General features: G+C 31.1%; 5 protein-coding genes across 10 annotated transcripts; 3 read left to right on the top strand and 2 right to left on the bottom strand.

Moving 5' to 3' along the window:
* Positions 1-194: 194 nt before the first annotated feature.
* Rilpl (Rab interacting lysosomal protein like) lies at positions 195-3,177 on the top strand. 3 transcript variants are annotated; one of them, XM_033473366.2, is made up of 7 exons: positions 195-355; positions 1,048-1,395; positions 1,471-1,591; positions 1,878-2,005; positions 2,164-2,534; positions 2,601-2,699; positions 2,766-3,177. In XM_033473366.2, exons 2-7 carry the CDS (start codon positions 1,084-1,086, stop codon positions 2,887-2,889), a joined length of 1,155 nt encoding a protein of 384 aa, XP_033329257.1. In that variant the 5' UTR covers positions 195-355; positions 1,048-1,083; the 3' UTR covers positions 2,890-3,177. The 3 variants fall into 3 exon arrangements, with proteins under 3 accessions (XP_033329257.1, XP_033329255.1, XP_033329256.1); XM_033473364.2 differs by having other exon boundaries at positions 1,471-1,612; XM_033473365.2 differs by lacking the exon at positions 195-355 and adding an exon at positions 384-716 and having other exon boundaries at positions 1,471-1,612.
* A 2,299-nt stretch (positions 3,178-5,476) lies between these two features.
* On the bottom strand, positions 5,477-10,132 carry pasha (microprocessor complex subunit partner of drosha). 4 transcript variants are annotated; one of them, XM_033473607.2, is made up of 7 exons: positions 9,848-10,132; positions 8,440-8,910; positions 8,104-8,187; positions 7,591-7,975; positions 7,224-7,501; positions 6,677-7,113; positions 5,477-6,551 (listed from the first exon to the last, which is right to left on the bottom strand). In XM_033473607.2, exons 2-7 carry the CDS (start codon positions 8,870-8,872, stop codon positions 6,219-6,221), a joined length of 1,950 nt encoding a protein of 649 aa, XP_033329498.2. In that variant the 5' UTR covers positions 8,873-8,910; positions 9,848-10,132; the 3' UTR covers positions 5,477-6,218. The 4 variants fall into 4 exon arrangements, with proteins under 4 accessions (XP_033329498.2, XP_033329499.2, XP_033329500.2 ...); XM_033473608.2 differs by having other exon boundaries at positions 8,440-8,893; XM_033473609.2 differs by having other exon boundaries at positions 8,440-8,890.
* A 420-nt stretch (positions 10,133-10,552) lies between these two features.
* Positions 10,553-12,358, bottom strand: LOC117222018 (vacuolar protein sorting-associated protein 26C). Its single transcript, XM_076520429.1, has 6 exons — positions 11,863-12,358; positions 11,658-11,801; positions 11,167-11,559; positions 11,000-11,096; positions 10,814-10,939; positions 10,553-10,733 (listed from the first exon to the last, which is right to left on the bottom strand). Exons 1-6 carry the CDS (start codon positions 11,917-11,919, stop codon positions 10,651-10,653), a joined length of 900 nt encoding a protein of 299 aa, XP_076376544.1. The 5' UTR covers positions 11,920-12,358; the 3' UTR covers positions 10,553-10,650.
* A 125-nt stretch (positions 12,359-12,483) lies between these two features.
* On the top strand, positions 12,484-15,536 carry LOC117222017 (G2/mitotic-specific cyclin-B). Its single transcript, XM_033473457.2, has 5 exons — positions 12,484-12,651; positions 13,245-13,826; positions 13,900-14,139; positions 14,221-14,339; positions 14,433-15,536. The coding sequence occupies exons 1-5, from the start codon at positions 12,619-12,621 to the stop codon at positions 14,677-14,679; spliced, it is 1,221 nt and encodes a 406-aa protein (XP_033329348.1). The 5' UTR covers positions 12,484-12,618; the 3' UTR covers positions 14,680-15,536.
* Positions 15,537-15,665: 129 nt separating this feature from the next.
* On the top strand, positions 15,666-17,866 carry LOC117222020 (protein mono-ADP-ribosyltransferase PARP16). The gene is made up of 6 exons (XM_033473460.2): positions 15,666-16,493; positions 16,569-16,724; positions 16,809-17,018; positions 17,089-17,254; positions 17,324-17,435; positions 17,503-17,866. Exons 1-6 carry the CDS (start codon positions 16,170-16,172, stop codon positions 17,660-17,662), a joined length of 1,128 nt encoding a protein of 375 aa, XP_033329351.2. The 5' UTR covers positions 15,666-16,169; the 3' UTR covers positions 17,663-17,866.
* Positions 17,867-17,941: the final 75 nt, after the last annotated feature.

The raw sequence follows: 17,941 nt of genomic DNA, 5'->3' as shown, positions 1-17,941 counted from the left end.
GTATCTATGAAATATGTAATCGATTCGATAAGTTTTGCCTTTGCTACTTTGATTTTCAGCAATGAAGTATTATCAATACGTACGTATAAAAAGATAATCTTAATTGCAAATGTTCAGTTTTACAGTCGCAAAAAGTTTGAAGTCGTTCGATCGGAAACATCCAATCGCCGTGAAGCTTTGGCTACTTGAACATGCTGTTCGCGAAAATCGCGGAACCAAAGAAAAGGCTAGCTTAGTTACAGAGTTACTATATCATCGGTTCTTAACATATTTAATCCTTCTTTTTTTAAATATTTAGATCTCTGCAGTCGTTTCACATGGTGCACACGGTCGGATTAATAGTCTATATATACGTGTATGTATAACAAATGATAGTATCTCCTAACACTGCGATAATGTACAGAATTGGGCGGAATTTGACATAAGCATTGCGGGCGCGATTAATCGTGATCTCATAGTTTCAAGTATTTAAATGTCGTCAGTTAATTCTTAGTAGTATCATTGACAATCTTGCACGTCAAATATTATCTTGTTAATTAAAGCCACGCCTTGGGTAATACAGAAATGTATTACATAAACATAGTTTAAAGAAACTTATGTTAATTGTGTTACTTCTACTTAGATGTGCTTAACAGAAATTATGATAAATCACTTATTCGTGCTCAGAATATTCAACTCTGACAATATTTTCTAACTGTTGCTGATTCTGCAATAAGGCTAGTTTTAATATTATACTCTTGGCTGCATCTTGTCTTATAATATTACATTTGTTAAGTTTCATATATAGTCAGTCACGCATTGGTAGACCTATTAATTCTGTGTTATTCTGAAGTAATTCTTAAAGTGGGACAACATAGTAAATATTCAAAATGTCATTTACTCTCCATTGAAAGAAATCTATGTGACTGTCTGTACATATAACAATGTTTTGAAAGCACCATGGAATGTCAATTGACAGAAAGTTGTTCACATTCATGGTGCTATCGCATTCTTTAGACTTTAATTGATTACCTAAGTAATGCATTGATTTTCTTCCATTATCAACAGATTCATATATAGTATACTCTGATATAAGAAGTATTCATGCCTTTTTGTCGGGAAAATTATACGACCAGCAACATGGAGGACTATACTGTATTATCGGATGTATCCGTTGTAGATGTTTATGATATTGCTTCGGAAATAGGAAAAGAATGTGAGAAATTAATCGATTCGTTTGGAGTACAATCTGTGACTAATTTGATGCCAAAGGTGATACATGCATTGGAACTATTGGAAAATCTTGCTACCAAAAATGAACGTGAAAATACAATAGTTCAAGAGTTGCGTGCAAAGATTTCACAATTGGAAAGTGATAAAATTGGGAAAGCTGAAGATAGGCAGAGATTTGAAAAAGTATTTCCTTCATTAAATGATTTCTTATTGTTACATTTAATTTTCATTATTAATATTTGTGCAATTACTACCCAGGAATTAGAACAAATTGAAGAACATTGGAGACAAGAATCTCGTGATCTGGTGGGAATGGTTACACGATTACAGGAAGAAAATAGACGATTAGCAGAAGCACTCCACGAATCACGTAGTGACAGTCAGTACAGCAGTAAACAAAGTACTAACAATCTACCCTTTATTTACTAACACAATGCTAAAACTATTATCTCAGACAGGATAAGGTATTTCAAATTTTCAAGGTTCATTTAAAAATATTTATTCATCATGCTATACTTTTCTAAAATCAAGTAACTTTTATTCAGTTCATTGTTCCTTTCAAGATAAAAATATTAATTAAACTGTAATGATAATTTCTAATATCTTATCTTGTACTTACATATGTATACATACATGCATTATTAATTATACAAATATATTTTCAGCTTTTACTGCTAGTCAGGAAGTCGATGTAGCAGTGTTACAACATTTAAGATCCATGATAGATAAGCAAAGAGATCAAATTCGTGCAAGAGACAAAGAGATGGCACAGAAGAATTTGGAAATAGAAAATGTAAATTGGTACTTATGTTCATATGTAATTTGATATAAGTAGCGGTAGAATATCATCTTATTGGATGTAGTTTAAGACGCTGTCTTTTAATTTTTCATCTGTTTTCTCCTATCGTATAATATACGTTTCATTCTAACATATTTTTATTTCTTTTGCAGTTAACAGCACAAGTTGAGAAACTTGGAGTTGTTGGTCGAGAATTAAAACGTAAACAACGTCAAGCACAGATGCAAGCTCGTGGATTAGTGGAAGAAAGAGCAGACTTTTTGGCCCAGTTGCAAGACCAAAATCGTGAATTGATAAATCTACGATCACGTCTTGGTTTAGCGAGAAAGGAAAACGAAGATTTAACTAAACTTCAGGGATGCCCAGATCTAACAAATAAAGCTGTTTATGACCTCGACGACCCAGACAGACCAAGATTTACTACTGCAGAATTGAAAGAAATTTTGCACGAGCGAAACGAACTAAAAGCTAGAGTCTCGGATTTAGAAGACGAATTAGAACTTTATCGACCAAAACCTGACACGTATGTGATTATTTTTAAATTGCGATTTTCTATTAAAATAACATTTATAACTTACTTCTTCTGCAGGGCCGAAGAAGATAAAGATGCTCCAGTTCAAGGACCACTTCCTTACGAACCAGATGATGCACCTTGGAAGAAAACATCTGAATCTGGGATTCGTAAATTGTAAGTATCTTGAAATATTATCATTATGATTACAATAAATACTATGTGGTGTAATTTATTTTCCAGTTTCCGGAAAATATTCTCAGAGTCTAGCAGTAGCTTTTTAGTTGGTAGCAGTCCACGTAGGAGCCTTTCTAGTCTATCAAAGATGGCTCTTTCTGGGAATACTACATGTGATGAGCCTGTATAATGGCTTCTTTCTTTTGACCAGTGATTAAATAACATGAAACGTCGTTTCACGAGAATTGGTTGAACATATGGTTCTTGGATCAACATACAGCATTTGTATGTGATTTCTTGATAATAACTACGCATTTACAGTGTTTTTTTAACATTTAAAATTAGACAACATTAGATATTTTAATTAATTGATACAAATGTAGGCATTTATACGAAAACAAAGCATTTAGATACATGCATGCATTAGTATGTTATTATTTACTGTACACAATGAAATGAAACATCATTCTCAAATTTTTTTTACGTTTACGACTTATTTCGTGCATGTAGAACAGCCACCTACTTAATTCTATCACTAGTTTTATTCACTCTATACATGTTGATGAAAGTACATGCATTAGTGTCTCTTTCCCTCAATAATTTCTGAATTTTATGTATGGTCGCTTTGTACCAAATATAAAGGATACCAAAAATCAGGATAATAAGTAGAAGGTAGTAGAAGGTATTGCTACGTAAAGAAATATGTTGAAAACATAGAATGCAATTTTTGTGTCGAAGTTTACAAATTAAGTTTGGGTGTTTGTCAAATATACATGCACTTGAGTAACTTCCGATTAAATAGTGGTTAAATTGATAAGGACTTATTTTATATGCAAAACTTTATTTTTAAAAAATTCGAATTATTATATACAATCATTCTCTCAGTTGTATCACAATTTTCGATACCACTATGTATCAAATAAAATATACAAAGGAAATTAGTCGAATAATGAAGTATTTTTACTTTTGAAATCCAGTAATATTTTTTAAAAGCACTATACATATTTAATATAAAAAGAAAGATTGTAGATAAAATCGAATAACTTCATTCTATATCATCATGAAAATTTAACAATTTCTTATTTGAATTTACTGGTTCTATTTATTGGAACAACACAATTTTAAATGTTTTCAAAATTATATTTTATTTTAGATGCATGTGCAAAACTTGTGTGCAAACTAAAATTAGTATTAAAAGGTATTGACTTTTTTTTTGTATAGCTCGTAAAGAAAAACGAACATAGTCATTGTATTCATATAATTTGTAAATAAAAATCAGAAATCGCGTATTTAAATGTATTAGAATAATGTACTTTGAGAAAAAGATCTTAATATATATGCTGATATAATGAATTATAACAGTAGCGTTATTACTGTAAGAAATATTTAATGAAACACACATGGCATATGATATACATAGTAGTCCATTTTTGAATTACTTCATCGATTAAAATTATAAAAGGAATCAAAATAGGCTTTCAACCATCGATAATAGTTTCTTACGCGATTGAAAAAGAACACAGATTTATAAACATTACATAAACATATTATAGATGTAACTAAAAGATGAATACATTAATGTAACATAATCGTACAGTGATATTATTATTAATTTAATGTTAAATTTCACCAATTTAATATAGAGTTTGTAAAGTTTTGTAAAAGTTTTACACCTTTTGAATATCCTAACATTCAACACACACAAAAAAATTATTTTAAAAATAGTGAACACACATATGGTTACTTACATAGATTCAAATTTTATAGGATATGTAAGATGATAATATTAAAACTTTAATATTCTAAAGATCATACTGTAACTTAAGTTACATGTACACTGGTAACATATCTGTAACTTAAGTTATAATTAAAAATTAGGTATTATGCGTTTATCTTATAATGAAACTATTTTTTCCAACTGTAATCTGTTGAAATATCATCATAATTCTGATCCTACTAAAATGTGCCTATTATATAAAAATATTCGTCTTCAATAGTCTGTGTTAACGTATTCTCAAAAAAAGTCAGAAAAAAATGAATAAAATATATCTGAAAAATATAATCTGTTATGCATTTTCAAGGAAAATTAAATATGTTTGTGGTATCGAAGAACAATTAGATTTAGAATTTTTCAGAGCATATAATTCCACAATAGTTACTAATGTTTAGAAATGAAACGAGAATCAAACCAAATACAACAAATTCTGTATCTTATATATATAGATGAGAAATTAACAAATTATATTATATTAGTCATACTATTGACTATTGTTAAAAGTGCAACAAACACTTAACAATAATGGCTGGTTGGTATTATACATATCTAGTTGTGTAGGAAGAAATTTATACATGTACCATATAACGTAATATTTAAACAAATGACGATTTCATTTACACACAACTATATAATACGTACATGATATGTAAAACTAAACCCAAGTCGTCTCTGCAATTTACAGTATACACATAATGAGCGTTAATGTTTGTATTTTCTACACAAGTAAAATAACAGTTAAAGTAAACAAAATCGTTTAAATAACCTTTGATATATAAACAATATAATATCTATGATTACATATATAGTGGTCAGTAGAGCAAAGACAACGTAGAAATAGAACTCACTGTTTGTGTTACTAATTTTGTCTTAACACATTGTTGAACATTAGCGACTATTCAAGTATCGTATAAAATCTAGGTTTAAAAAGGAAATAATGTAGAAATGAATTATGTGAAGTGCCAAAGAAGATGACAAGGTACAGTTAATAAAGTAATGTATATAATCGTGGAAGCAATTTAAATGATTTATTTGTAATTTGATCATTTATTTATATTAATTTTAGTAGTAATTTCAATAGAATAATTGTAATACTTTTGAATACATTATCACTGTTATTAATATGCAAGTTTCGATGCCTTATTACATACATAGAACTGAAGTATAGTTTATTGTAATCAGTTCTTTGAAAATAAAATCGTCATGTTCTCAAAATCACTGTTCTTTCAATATGCTCATATATATAAAATCATCTTAAATACATAATTTAAACAGAAATATATAGTATTAGCCTCCTCATATAAAAGTAATTCTAATTTAAAAAAGTGTATCTATATCTATAATAGTATAACAAGTAAATCTAATTTAAAAATCTATAATGGTGCAACAAGAATATGGCGGCAGATGAGGTAGTACTCTGTGATATTTCAATTGTTGATAACTGAAGTTCAGGTCAAAGTTTCATTTATTCTCAACCAGCTTCCTATTACACCATTCATATCCTATTACAAACGATGAATTTGTACAGTGTGTTAAAAATGAAAATATTAAAGGGTATACACAATAATGATAATCAGCACCATTTCAATAGAATCATGTTGTTTTTACAATGTAAAATTGGGCATACAAAATACATTTTGTGCACGAAAGACAGAAAATGGTAAAGAAATTCGAAGTACTTTCTTCATCTCAAATCTTTATGAAATGAAGTTCGATTTGTAGGATTCACATGATTGACTAGGACGCTATAAATCTACATTGTTCAAGTTGGCTGCAGACCCTGTTGGCAAATCTGGTGGCACGAACTTACCAATAGGTTGTATTGCCTGCCGTTGTTCGGCTAATTTGCGCATTTCTTGTCTAAGTTTACTTAAAATAGCGTGATTTGGTTGATTTACCGCGGCTTTACCTTGCAGTAACGTTATTTCTTGTTCCAGTTGTTTCTTTTCTTTGAAAGACTTTACGCTACGAGATCCATAGAGCCTCAATAAAGAACCCCAAGACTGTATATGAGGATGCATAAGTTGCAGAATCGCTTGTGCTGCTCGTTGTTTACCATCTTTTTTATTACGACATACCTGAAATAATGATTAGTGATTAAAGCACAATTTAATTGGAAATTTTCACACGATCATACTGAGATTAATCGAAGAGTCAAGTCACATTATAAATATCCATTTTGGATTAATATGTAACTACTTACGACAGTGGCTTCGTGTTTTCCTACTCGCATTGTAAATTCATTGCGTTGATGCTTTAAAGTATTTACAGAATAGTTAATATGCATATCTCCCAGGCCATAATTTCGTTGTAAACATGTAATTAAAATAGCATGTGGAGATGGCTCTGTTGTTTTGGCACAAAATTCTGCGACTCGTGGATCGGTTATCGAGATTTCATCAAAGAACGACAGATCCGCGTCGGAATTTGTTCTGGATGCTTTGATCATACGGCTGTTGTTACCAGTAGCTGCATCTCCTGCGTTATCGCCAGAAATTTTATCTCTCATTTGAGGGATTAGGATTTCTAAGGTTTTGCGAGCAGCATTTGCCTTTGCTTGTTTTTTGCTGCTACCAAAACCACTTCCATATTCCATATCGTTGATGCAAACAACAGCGGAGTACGGTGTTGCAGCATTTTCTGAAACGAATGTGTCCAGTTTCTTCAAATATTTGCCTCAACACAAATATATATAAGAATATATATATATAAAAAATTAATATATAAAAATTACTTTTTCTTCGACATACCTAATTCCTTAAATTTATAAGTTGGTTGCTTTTTAAGCGCATGTTGTACGTACTCATGGAGTATACAAACATAACTTTTTCCCGAAGGATTCATTATCCAGTGTTTCGGTGGTCTTTGCCCACCGTTGTCATCTCCTGTGACACCACTGCTATTACCTGTCAAGTTAGTACTACTAACTGGAAATGTTATTAATTTCGTTCCGTCAGGTAAAGTTGGTCGTTCCAGCTGTTTACGATGTTTTTTATTTTTCGTAAACTTTCTTCTTGCCGACCATGACCTGAAAGTGTAACGGTAATAATGAAAAACCTGATTAAAGTAAAAAATAATTGCCTGTGAATTAAGGATATCATTGCAAACAGCACTTACTGAAATCTCATTACTTTGATAGCTTTAAAACGAAAAAGGGATTGGCAATAACTTCTTAATTGTTCACTGTCTAAAGAATGCGCTGCTCGATTTTCTTGAATCGTTTCAATTTTTGCACTAGGTAGACTACAGGCTTCTGTATTTGGATCGCGTTCTTTTTCCTTCTGCCTTTCTTCCTCTTCTTCTTGAAGAGCTCTTTTGTACTGAAGGCAAGGTATAGCACTCACAGGTACTTCATGTTTTCTGACACTGCCGGGTCCAAGAAAATATGGTTTGGCAAGAGTACAAACTCTACTTTGTTTGTGAAGATACAAAGGCATCCCGCTGTTATGTGTTACTTGCACCCAACCCTCGGGAAGCACATCGAAATGATTGTGGCCAATTTCTACAAAAAAATATAATAGCATTAAAATTTAATGTTTTGTTCCTTTTTCTTAAAACAGACGTAGGTAATTAGGATCATATTTACATGCGACTTGCATAAAAACAATTAAAAGTATTTTACATGCTTACCATCCAAGACAAGCTTCTCTTTTTCTTCATATGGCACACTATCTTTCTTGTCTTTTCTTTTGCCTTTAAATTCCTCTGGTAAACCTAATAGTAGCATATAATACTCAACTAATAAATGTTCTCTGCTGCTGTACAATCTATGTAAGAAGTGGAAAAAAAAGAACAAATAATCTCTTCTTTTTTTAAATTTGTTTAACTCTTCCATCCACATACTTCATACTTTCATATATTGTACTTTCAATGGTTTTTTTTTAGAACTTATACCCACAAGTTTATAACATGAAAATGTGTAATATATATTCCAATAACAGAACTCTTTATTTCATGAAAAATTACCTTCTTCTAACATTGCCTCAATTTCTTCATCAGGTACATCAGAATCCATACTTTCATTTGTATCAGAGTCCATATCTGAACAGTTCTGATCCGGATGACGTTCTAAATCATCCAAAACATCAAAGTGCCTTAAATCGTCTGTGGCCGTAATGCTGTCTGTGTTTGATTCCACGACGTAGTCTTCCATGGTAGAACTATTACATGCATTTGTGTCGTAAGCGGATATAGTATCTTCTTCCAATATTTGACTGCACTGACTTGTATCCGACATTCTGTTATGAATATCAATTTTGGCTTCCAGTATATCCTTCATTACTGACACACTTTCATTTGTGAAAACCATATCTTGATGATTTTCTAAATCCATTTCGTTTTGAGAATTTACACACAATTCTGATGTTTCTTCGAGCAGTTCTTCTTTCTCCATGTCCATTATTGTATAATAAGGTATCTGCTAAAATACTGTAAGGTCTAATATCCAGCAATACATAAGCTCAATATTACAACAGATGTCTAACTTCTCTTAATAGATAAAATATGTATTCATCAACAGTTGACAAGTGTTTGAATATGGCTTAAGAAAGAGATATTCAATATAAAGCGTGGACTCCATATATAACTCATAGATTAAATAATATCACACGCGTTGTATGGCCACACCACTTTCACCAATGAGGCCAAAGTCCAATCGATTTGAAACCACTTTGAAAATGGCAACGAAAATTGGACATTTGCATTAGTGTTAGCAGTTTGCGGCCTATTATATATCCATGAGTACATATCACGTAACTGACATATTATAGTGTTTGAATATTGTAGAGGTTAGGTGACATAATTCCCTGTATTACTTACACGGCTAGCTAAACAGGAACAACATTGAGAAATTGAACCTGTTAACTAGCTTGAACTGCACTTTGTACTAAAATAACATTCAATATATATATATCCAATAGATAGATAATATAGATTGTGTTCAATTTTAATTTTTTAATACCATAACCAAACTAATTATTTAAAATAAATATCAAAAATCATAATTGACTAAGTTTCATGTGTATTTGAAGTGTGTATCAAGTAAAGAACTTTTATTACTAGTAGACTGCAGATTTTATGCATTTCTAAACGGAATAAACTACTAGCCTCGATAAAGCTTGATAATGTTTTAATTCAATTTGTTAGCCTCTCTCATACTTTAACGTTGGAAATTGTTTATACAAATTCAGATTCGCATAATGATCCGCAATCTAACTATATAACATCTAAACAAAGTTTTAATATTACACGTTAACGTGTATGTATCGCACATATAAATTTTACGATTATGATTATAATAAAATGATTTTTATAATATCTTCTAATTAACACAAATCGATATTATCATCAATATCATACGTTTCCATAACAGTACCTTTATTAATTGTATATCACAATAATGTAATTTCAGTAAACTACAAACTCTATATAGTTCTCCAACAATACAATTTTCAAAGCTAGGTTAGGTATCATCTATAAACCAGTCATTTCAATCAGCCGATATTATTTTTAATAGCCGATATGTAAATCGTTTGTATCAGTTTTATCTTGAACACATAAGCACAAACACTATTTAATTAATTTAAAACAACATTGTACATTTACTCAAACGTGAACTGCATTCCATTTAACAGCACTATCATTCATCCCCATGCATTTCGTATAAGATAGAGGGGTAACTCATTCAAATTATTTTGCAGTACCACCACGGAGTGGCGCCTCTATTGGAGCAAAACTGAAGCTGCTTTTGATGTCCGTACAGCGCCACTCATTGCAGCGGCAAAACGCTCAAACTGTTCGCCGAATTACCGACCATCGATTTTGGCGAATAGTTTGAGCGTTCTATCACTGAACCAATGGGCGCTGTACGAACATCGAAAGCAGCTTCATTGTTCTTCCACTAGAGGTGCCACATATGCTTTTTGCAGAGTCGTATAAAAACATTAATTTTGGCAAAATTAGAACATAAGAAACTAAATCAAGGGTACGCGACTGTTTCAGAGAATCTATATTAATTTATTAAAAGAATTTTAGTGTAGCCTGACAAGTTTTGGGAATCAATTCTAAATTTGTGACACAATTCAACATAAAATTAGTTTTATTTTTAGAAATATATATATATAACTTGTAAATAACATACATATTTTATATACAACACTGTATATTTTAGTAGAAAATTTAGTGCCTCGATAATATAATGGGAAAATTTTCTGTAACTAAGTAGTCATCTTCAAATACCACAATAAGGTTCACTTCAAATTCTGTAAAAAGTACAGTCCTTATAATAAAATAAGAAAGTATAATTGAATAATGTTTGTAAAATGTATACAAGAGATCTCACCAACTTTAAAGTTACTTGTACTTAACGTGGGGCATGTGAACAACCTGGGAAATATCATATATATTGGTATAGGCAAATTTATACACGGATTTCCTTCCCCGATCTGTATATTTTGTATCTCTGTGGCTAAAACATAGTACCGCAAGATAAATTGTAAAATCATTACCTTAATTATAAAAACCTTACCATCCCTGGAGTATCCTTCTGCGCAACCGCAAGTCTCCACTCTTACCAATTGTAGTTCGATCGATTTTATTACAGCTTCGCAATGTTCGATTACCACCTAAAATTTGGTATTGTATGTAATGTGTTATACAAACAATGCTATGTACCAAACACAGATTTTTACTTACCTCTCCTGTTAGGGGTTCAGAGATTTTACAATACAAAGTATCCAATTTTCCTGAAATAAAAAATCTGGGTACATTAGTTCTGTCTCTTGCATTTTGCAACGATTCTGGCATAATGTTGAAAGTGACCGGTTTCTTGGATTCTTTTTCTACTTTAGAAGGCACTTTATCTTCCACGATGAATTCCAGTGTCTTGCTTACATCCTTTGCTAAGAAACTTCTTTTTATATCGCAACGTATTAGATATTGTATGTTTACAAAAACACCGTGATAGGTTTCGTACAAAGACTTAGTTCCTCTAGGCTTCAATGGTAATTCAAATGGTATCTCAGTTTTACCGTTAGGTATTTTGCCACTTGGAGAAGCATCTAAAGTGTATTGCACTAACTGTATGGGCTGAAAATATGTTAATAGAAAATATCAAATAAATCTCAATCGTTAAATAAAAAAAATTAAACGAGCTTTGATTATTATAAGTGAATAATTGTATTAACCTTTACAGAATTATAAAAAGCTTCGAATATACCAAAATTCTTGGAACTAAGTTGTAAATTAACCGAACCGTCCATGCTTAAAAATATTCCATCGTGCTTCACATCCGAATTTGTTTTTAATAATATTATACCAGCGACGACCTCCTGAAACATAACCTCTGTGTTTCTCGTTCTTCAATCGTTATTTGAAGTAAAAAGAACATACTCCTTCATGATATATTTTACTGGCCCGTTTCAATTTAATATCGACGCTAATAGACATATTTTAAATAACAATTGTCTATTTGATCAACAATTACGCGAAGATATTCTGTCGCTTGTCAGTGATGACATTTGCCAAGCAGTGTTATCATCTACACAGAATTTGTAATGTTCCTTCAATTTAACGAATCTTGTTACTAATTGTCGTTAACATAAAACAACAAGAATACTAATAATATAAAAAGATGTGGCAAGATTTACAAAATCAGTTTGTACGATACGTATGCATTTATAGCTGAATGTACGATAAACAACAGTTTACTGAGAAAATATCGATCAGCTGTTTCATCGTAAAACATTAATATTCTCAGTTTATGCAAAACATTGTTTGAAATGCTAATTTGTTACATTTCGTCAATTTTGGATTTCATTTCTATATAATGTCATGTATATGTATATTCGTGTAAGTGACAACAAACCTGTTTACCACTTAGGTACATACAATATGTTCAAGTTTTTTCCAAAGCGTGGTTAACACACCACTGGGTAGAATCGACCAATCAGATGTTTCTATTTCCGCGCTTTTTCCCCTGCGTGCTGCATGCGCACACCGTGAACTTCCGTCTGATCGGTTACCAGTTACAAAACAAATTCAAACTGTCCGAGTCGTTAATTCGAGGTGAACATTTCTTGAGGAAAAGTGAAGCCAATTGCAATTGGAGAAACGAATATTTTATAAGATCCTGCTTATTCTGGTGTAATGATGGCGTTAAGAGATCGGGCCGCAATTACGGTGAGCGAAGAATTTCTAAAATAATTATATTTGTAGAAGAGATATTTGTGGAATATCAATAAGGGCGGTCAATAGGACGGACGAACCGTCAATTCCTGACATCTTTAAATGCCCTTCGCTTGCTTTAAATTCTACCGAAAAAATGATTCCGAAATATTATAATTCGGGCATTGCTTTTAAATTGTTGTTGCTTTCTCTGGATATCGGTTAATTAAAGCACATTTCTGTTATTATTTTCGTAAAAACTTATCGTATTTCTCTCATTCTGCATTTTTCTAAGAAACTCTAGCAATTATTATGTCAATTTAGAAGTTATAATTATAAGTTCTATTTCTAATCTAATAATAATAATCTAATAATAATTAATAATAATAATAATTAATAATAATAATCTAATAATAATAATAATAATTAATAATAATAATCTAATAATAATAATAATAATTAATAATAATAATCTAATAATAATAATAATAATTAATAATAATAATTAATAATAATTAGATTATTATGCATAATTATTAGGCTTATGAATATCGTACGTATATACCTTTTTATGTACCTTAATGACGGTCAATCTCATCAATTTTCAGAATATTTTAAACCAGGAAAATGTCAAAAACATTAAATCTACGCATAATGTGGGCCAAGGGAAGACAAAGAGACCTGCCTTAGGTGAAATTGGAAACAAAGTGAACACAGTGAGAGGAGCTGAACCCATTGATAGAACCAGTTTGTTGCAAGGAGATAAGAAAAAATTGATAGTTCCATCAAAACAAATTTTGAAACCAACAAAGAAAGTATTAGAAAAGCCTCCTGTACAAATTGTTCTACCATTGGTAAAAGATGCTGTGGTACAAGAAAACAAATTAGCACAAGTGACAAAAAAGAAGGAGTTTGAATCATTTTCCTCCGACCTTCTGGCAGTTGAGGATATTGACAAGGAGGATCATGAAAATCCTACACTAGTTTCTATCTATATCAATGACATATACGACTATCTAAGGTCTCTAGAATGCAAATACCCTGTGCACAAAGGGTACCTACTAGGCCAAAACATAACTCCAAAAATGAGGAGTATACTCATAGATTGGCTAATCGAGGTTCACCAACAATTTCGTTTACTGCAAGAAACATTGTATCTCACAGTGGCTATTATTGATAGATTTCTGCAGGTTTGTTGTTCTTTACAAAAAAGAAATCGTGCATGCATTAAATGGAGCAGTCAATTTACATTGTTGTCCATAGGCCTACCATACTATAGACAGGAAAAGACTGCAGTTGGTCGGTGTAACAGCTATGTTTATCGCTAGCAAATACGAGGAAATGTATTCTCCAGATATAAGCGATTTCGTGTATGTCACGGATAATGCATATACCAAGGAGGAAATATTGCAAATGGAAAAGGTTATAGTGAGAACTCTAGATTACTCTTTAGGTAGACCATTATCCCTACATTTTCTTAGAAGATACAGCAAAGCTGGAAAGGTATGTATTGCCCATAATCTCACAGAATTCCTAATCTATTGTATATTATATCAAACAACTTTTTCTCTTCTTTGTGCCAAGGCTGTTGTAGTACATCACACAATGGCCAAATATTTTTTGGAGCAATGTTTAGTGCATTACGAAATGTGTCACTACTCGCCAAGCCTTCTTGCAGCTGCTGCACTATACTTAGCATTTGCGTAAGTTACTTTTTCTCTTGAAAATGCTGTATTAAAAGATTTCCGATGCAGTGCTTGTTACTAATCCATTCATTTTGATATTTATTTATGTAGAATTACTGTTAACAATGATGAAAACAAGGACGAAGTTTGGACAAATACCTTAACACATTATAGTACGTACACTAAGGCTGACGTGATACCTGTGGTACAGGATATAGCTAGTATTATAATTATTGCCGATAAAAGCAAGTATCAAGCTGTTAGAAAGAAATACGCTCAATCAAAATATATGAAGATAAGTACTCGGCCCGAACTTCGATCGCCGATTATGATCAATGCCACAAAAGGCACAGTATAATATTAGTTTAAATTTTGAAGAAACTGCATTGAGACATTTATTTACGCATGTTGTCTTAAAGAAGGCATCATTGTATAAGTAAATATCCCCCTAATAAGTTAATTTAAATTAATTGAGTGTAGAGCTGTATTTGCTAATTCCAAATGAAGGGTGTAAGGGATGCAAAAAAGGTTATTAACAAATTACTGTATTGATTTATACTTCCTCGGTATCTATAATTAAATGGAATGTTGCAAAGTAATTTCGGTCGGACTAAAAATAGGATCGCTTTAGTTTTAAATATTGAGGAATCGTATGATGTTTCTAAAGAAATAAAAGTTTAATAAGTGGGGATGTGCGAAGTAGGTCTTCCCAGAAGTTTTAATAAGAAATAACTCGTTTATCAAAACTAGATATTTTACACAAATTAGTTGTCAGAAGTTTCCTCCTACATGTAATTGTAGAGTTCGAAATAACTGTACATAAGAAGTTTTTAATATAGGAAAGAAAAGATGAGCATGAGTATTGTCTAACGGTTTTGAATTTCAAGTTTTTGTCAAAAGTTTTATATAATTTAAACCTTTATTTTTAAGTGGTAAATAATTTTAAGTCGCAAATTATACTTTTTTTATTGGAATATTGAAAAACTTTTATCGCTTATGAACAGTTATAAAATGATTTTTTATTTTGATATTAGCTCTACATTTAGTTTTAATATTAGTATATAAAAGTATATGAATATTCAAGACTGGATTGATTTATATTATCAATATTTCTGGCGCCGTACCAATTCACGCGTTTCGATTGAAACGTGTAACTGTATAAAATTTATGTAAAGTACCAGTAAAGAATAAATTATAATGTTTTTGAAAGTGGAATATATGTATCATTTGCAACAATTAAAATATTATCACGTACGGTGTCATTTATTTTGGGACTTACTGTTACTTTATTATTATTAAGTCTTAATACATCAAATACTGCAGTACTGCAAATAAAGAGGATAAATATTAAGTAGTTGTAGAAATATAAATGTTCCTATAAGATTTTCCTAGATTTCCTTGAATTTTATTTTCTCAGAATTGTTCCATTGACCAAGAACTTCATATGGCTATAATACATGTGAATGTAACTTAAAAGTACATATGCGCATAGATGTTACGCTGATGAATTACTTTTTAAAACACGACAAATAACAGGATAATTTTTTGATTTATTTTATAAAATTTTCTTCGGCTCTATCGTTCTCTTTATTTGTTTTACTTCTGCGTTCCATTCGCGTCAGTGTTAGGTTGCGTTGATTGTCATAATGGCGAGCAAACTCGTAGTTTTAAATTAATTTTGATATACCACACAATCGGGAGTAAATGTATTTTGTTATGAGATTAAACGATTAGATATGAAGTTACTGCTCAGTATCTAAAAATCAGTAAAATCTAAAACATGACGTCCGTCTTATAATTGAATCGAAATCTGTTTTAAATGTAGCTTTGATCTATCTGTAAGTAGTTATGAATAATTCGCATGAACAACAATACGTTCATAATGAAAATAGAAAAGAAAGGGAAAATTGTGTAAATATTATGGAGAATAAAATTAATACAGAATCGGATGTAAACATGTTATTCACAAGTCAATTAGATTCTGTGAACCAACAAAAAGAAACAACAAACAAGGTTTCAGCTCTAAAACTTTTATTGGAAAATGATATTAAAGGGGCTGATTTAAAATGGTCATTGTTTGTAGCAGCGTGCAACACATATCGCTATGATACTTGTTTAAAACCCTTTCCACCAATGTACATTAAGAACAAATGCAAAGACATTGATGCTTTGGTAGAGTATATAAATTATAACTGCAAATTATCCTTATCTGTAATTCAGCACTTGTAGATTAAAATTTTACTACAGAGAGGAACTATAGAACTGATTCCACCGCTTACTGTGATACTTAAAGTATTGCAAGAACCAGAGGTGTATGAAAAATATGACACAACTATAGATTTATTGTATTGGGTTTTAATTTGTTTAAGAGATCGTTGCATAAAGAGTATTAACAAAGATTGCGTAAGTTTTGTTGTATCTTTTACAAGTATTTACTTTTGTTGTGCTATCCTCTCCGATTATTGTTCGTAAAATTTTGAAACACAGTATGGGTCCATATTAAGAAAAGTACCATCAGAGACACCTGTAGCGGCACCAAATTTGATATTTGAAGTTGCAAATGCAAAGCAATCAACTTCAGAAGAAAGGTGGAGAACAGTTGCTCAAGGCTGTAAAACTTTCTATGCTTTCCATGGAAGTCGTTTACAGAACTTCCATTCTATTATACATTATGGCCTGCAACAAAGTATGTGCAAGGTAAAGTAGACCAAAATTGAATACACAAGAGGAGACCAAACATATTCATAAAATATTATTTCTTCTTTAGAACTCAATGTTTGGCGAAGGAATATATCTGTCGAGTGAATTAAGTCTAAGTTTATTATATAGCCCAATAGGATATGGATGGGGAGGCAGTGTTCTGGGAAGTGAAATGAGTTGCATCGCTTTGTGTGAACTTGTCAATCATGTTGATGTAAAAAATAAAGATACAGGTAATTATGTTTTATAATGAGAAAACAGGCATAAAACAAAGCATTGCATATATTTAAAACTTGTTGCAGAAAATAATGCTTCAGGTAGAAGCGTACCAAATAAATATTACTTAGTAACAAACAGTGAATTAGTACGAGTAAGATACATTCTTGTTTACAGTCAAGAATTGCAAATCTCAAGGTACAAATATTAAAACTCTTAAATTAATCCTATGCTAAATACAAAATAATAATTCGCAATGTTTCAGATCTACTAATAATACAGGATTATTAGCATGGTTCAAGCAACATAAATTGCTAACATTTGTGTTCGGTTACTTGGTGCTACTGACCTCGGTTGGACTAACCCACAACAAACAAGTCGAAAAATACTATAAATTACTTGCTCAAAAAATTGGGTTGGAGTAAAAACATGTTTTTTGTATTGTCGCAAATTGTTAATCCATCCTTTCTTAAGTTAAGAAAATTACATTCCATTTATTTGTATATCCTTCTATAAACATTTGGATGGAATGTTATGTATGTCATGTTATTTCTATGCCGAGTTTGTTTGAGACACGTTCTAATAATTATTCTATTCTTTGGAAATAATAAGTATAATTTTTACTATAATCTCTTATGAAATTATATTCATTAACAGCAATAATATTCAATAACCTAATCCAATATATAATAAAACCTAGAAGC

The sequence above is a fragment of the Megalopta genalis genome, chromosome 3 (genome assembly GCF_051020955.1).
Source record: "Megalopta genalis isolate 19385.01 chromosome 3, iyMegGena1_principal, whole genome shotgun sequence".
NCBI classification, from domain to species: Eukaryota; Metazoa; Arthropoda; class Insecta; order Hymenoptera; family Halictidae; genus Megalopta; species Megalopta genalis.
The sequence above is the reverse complement of the archived record's forward strand: the minus strand, read 5'-3'. Positions and strand labels throughout refer to the sequence as shown.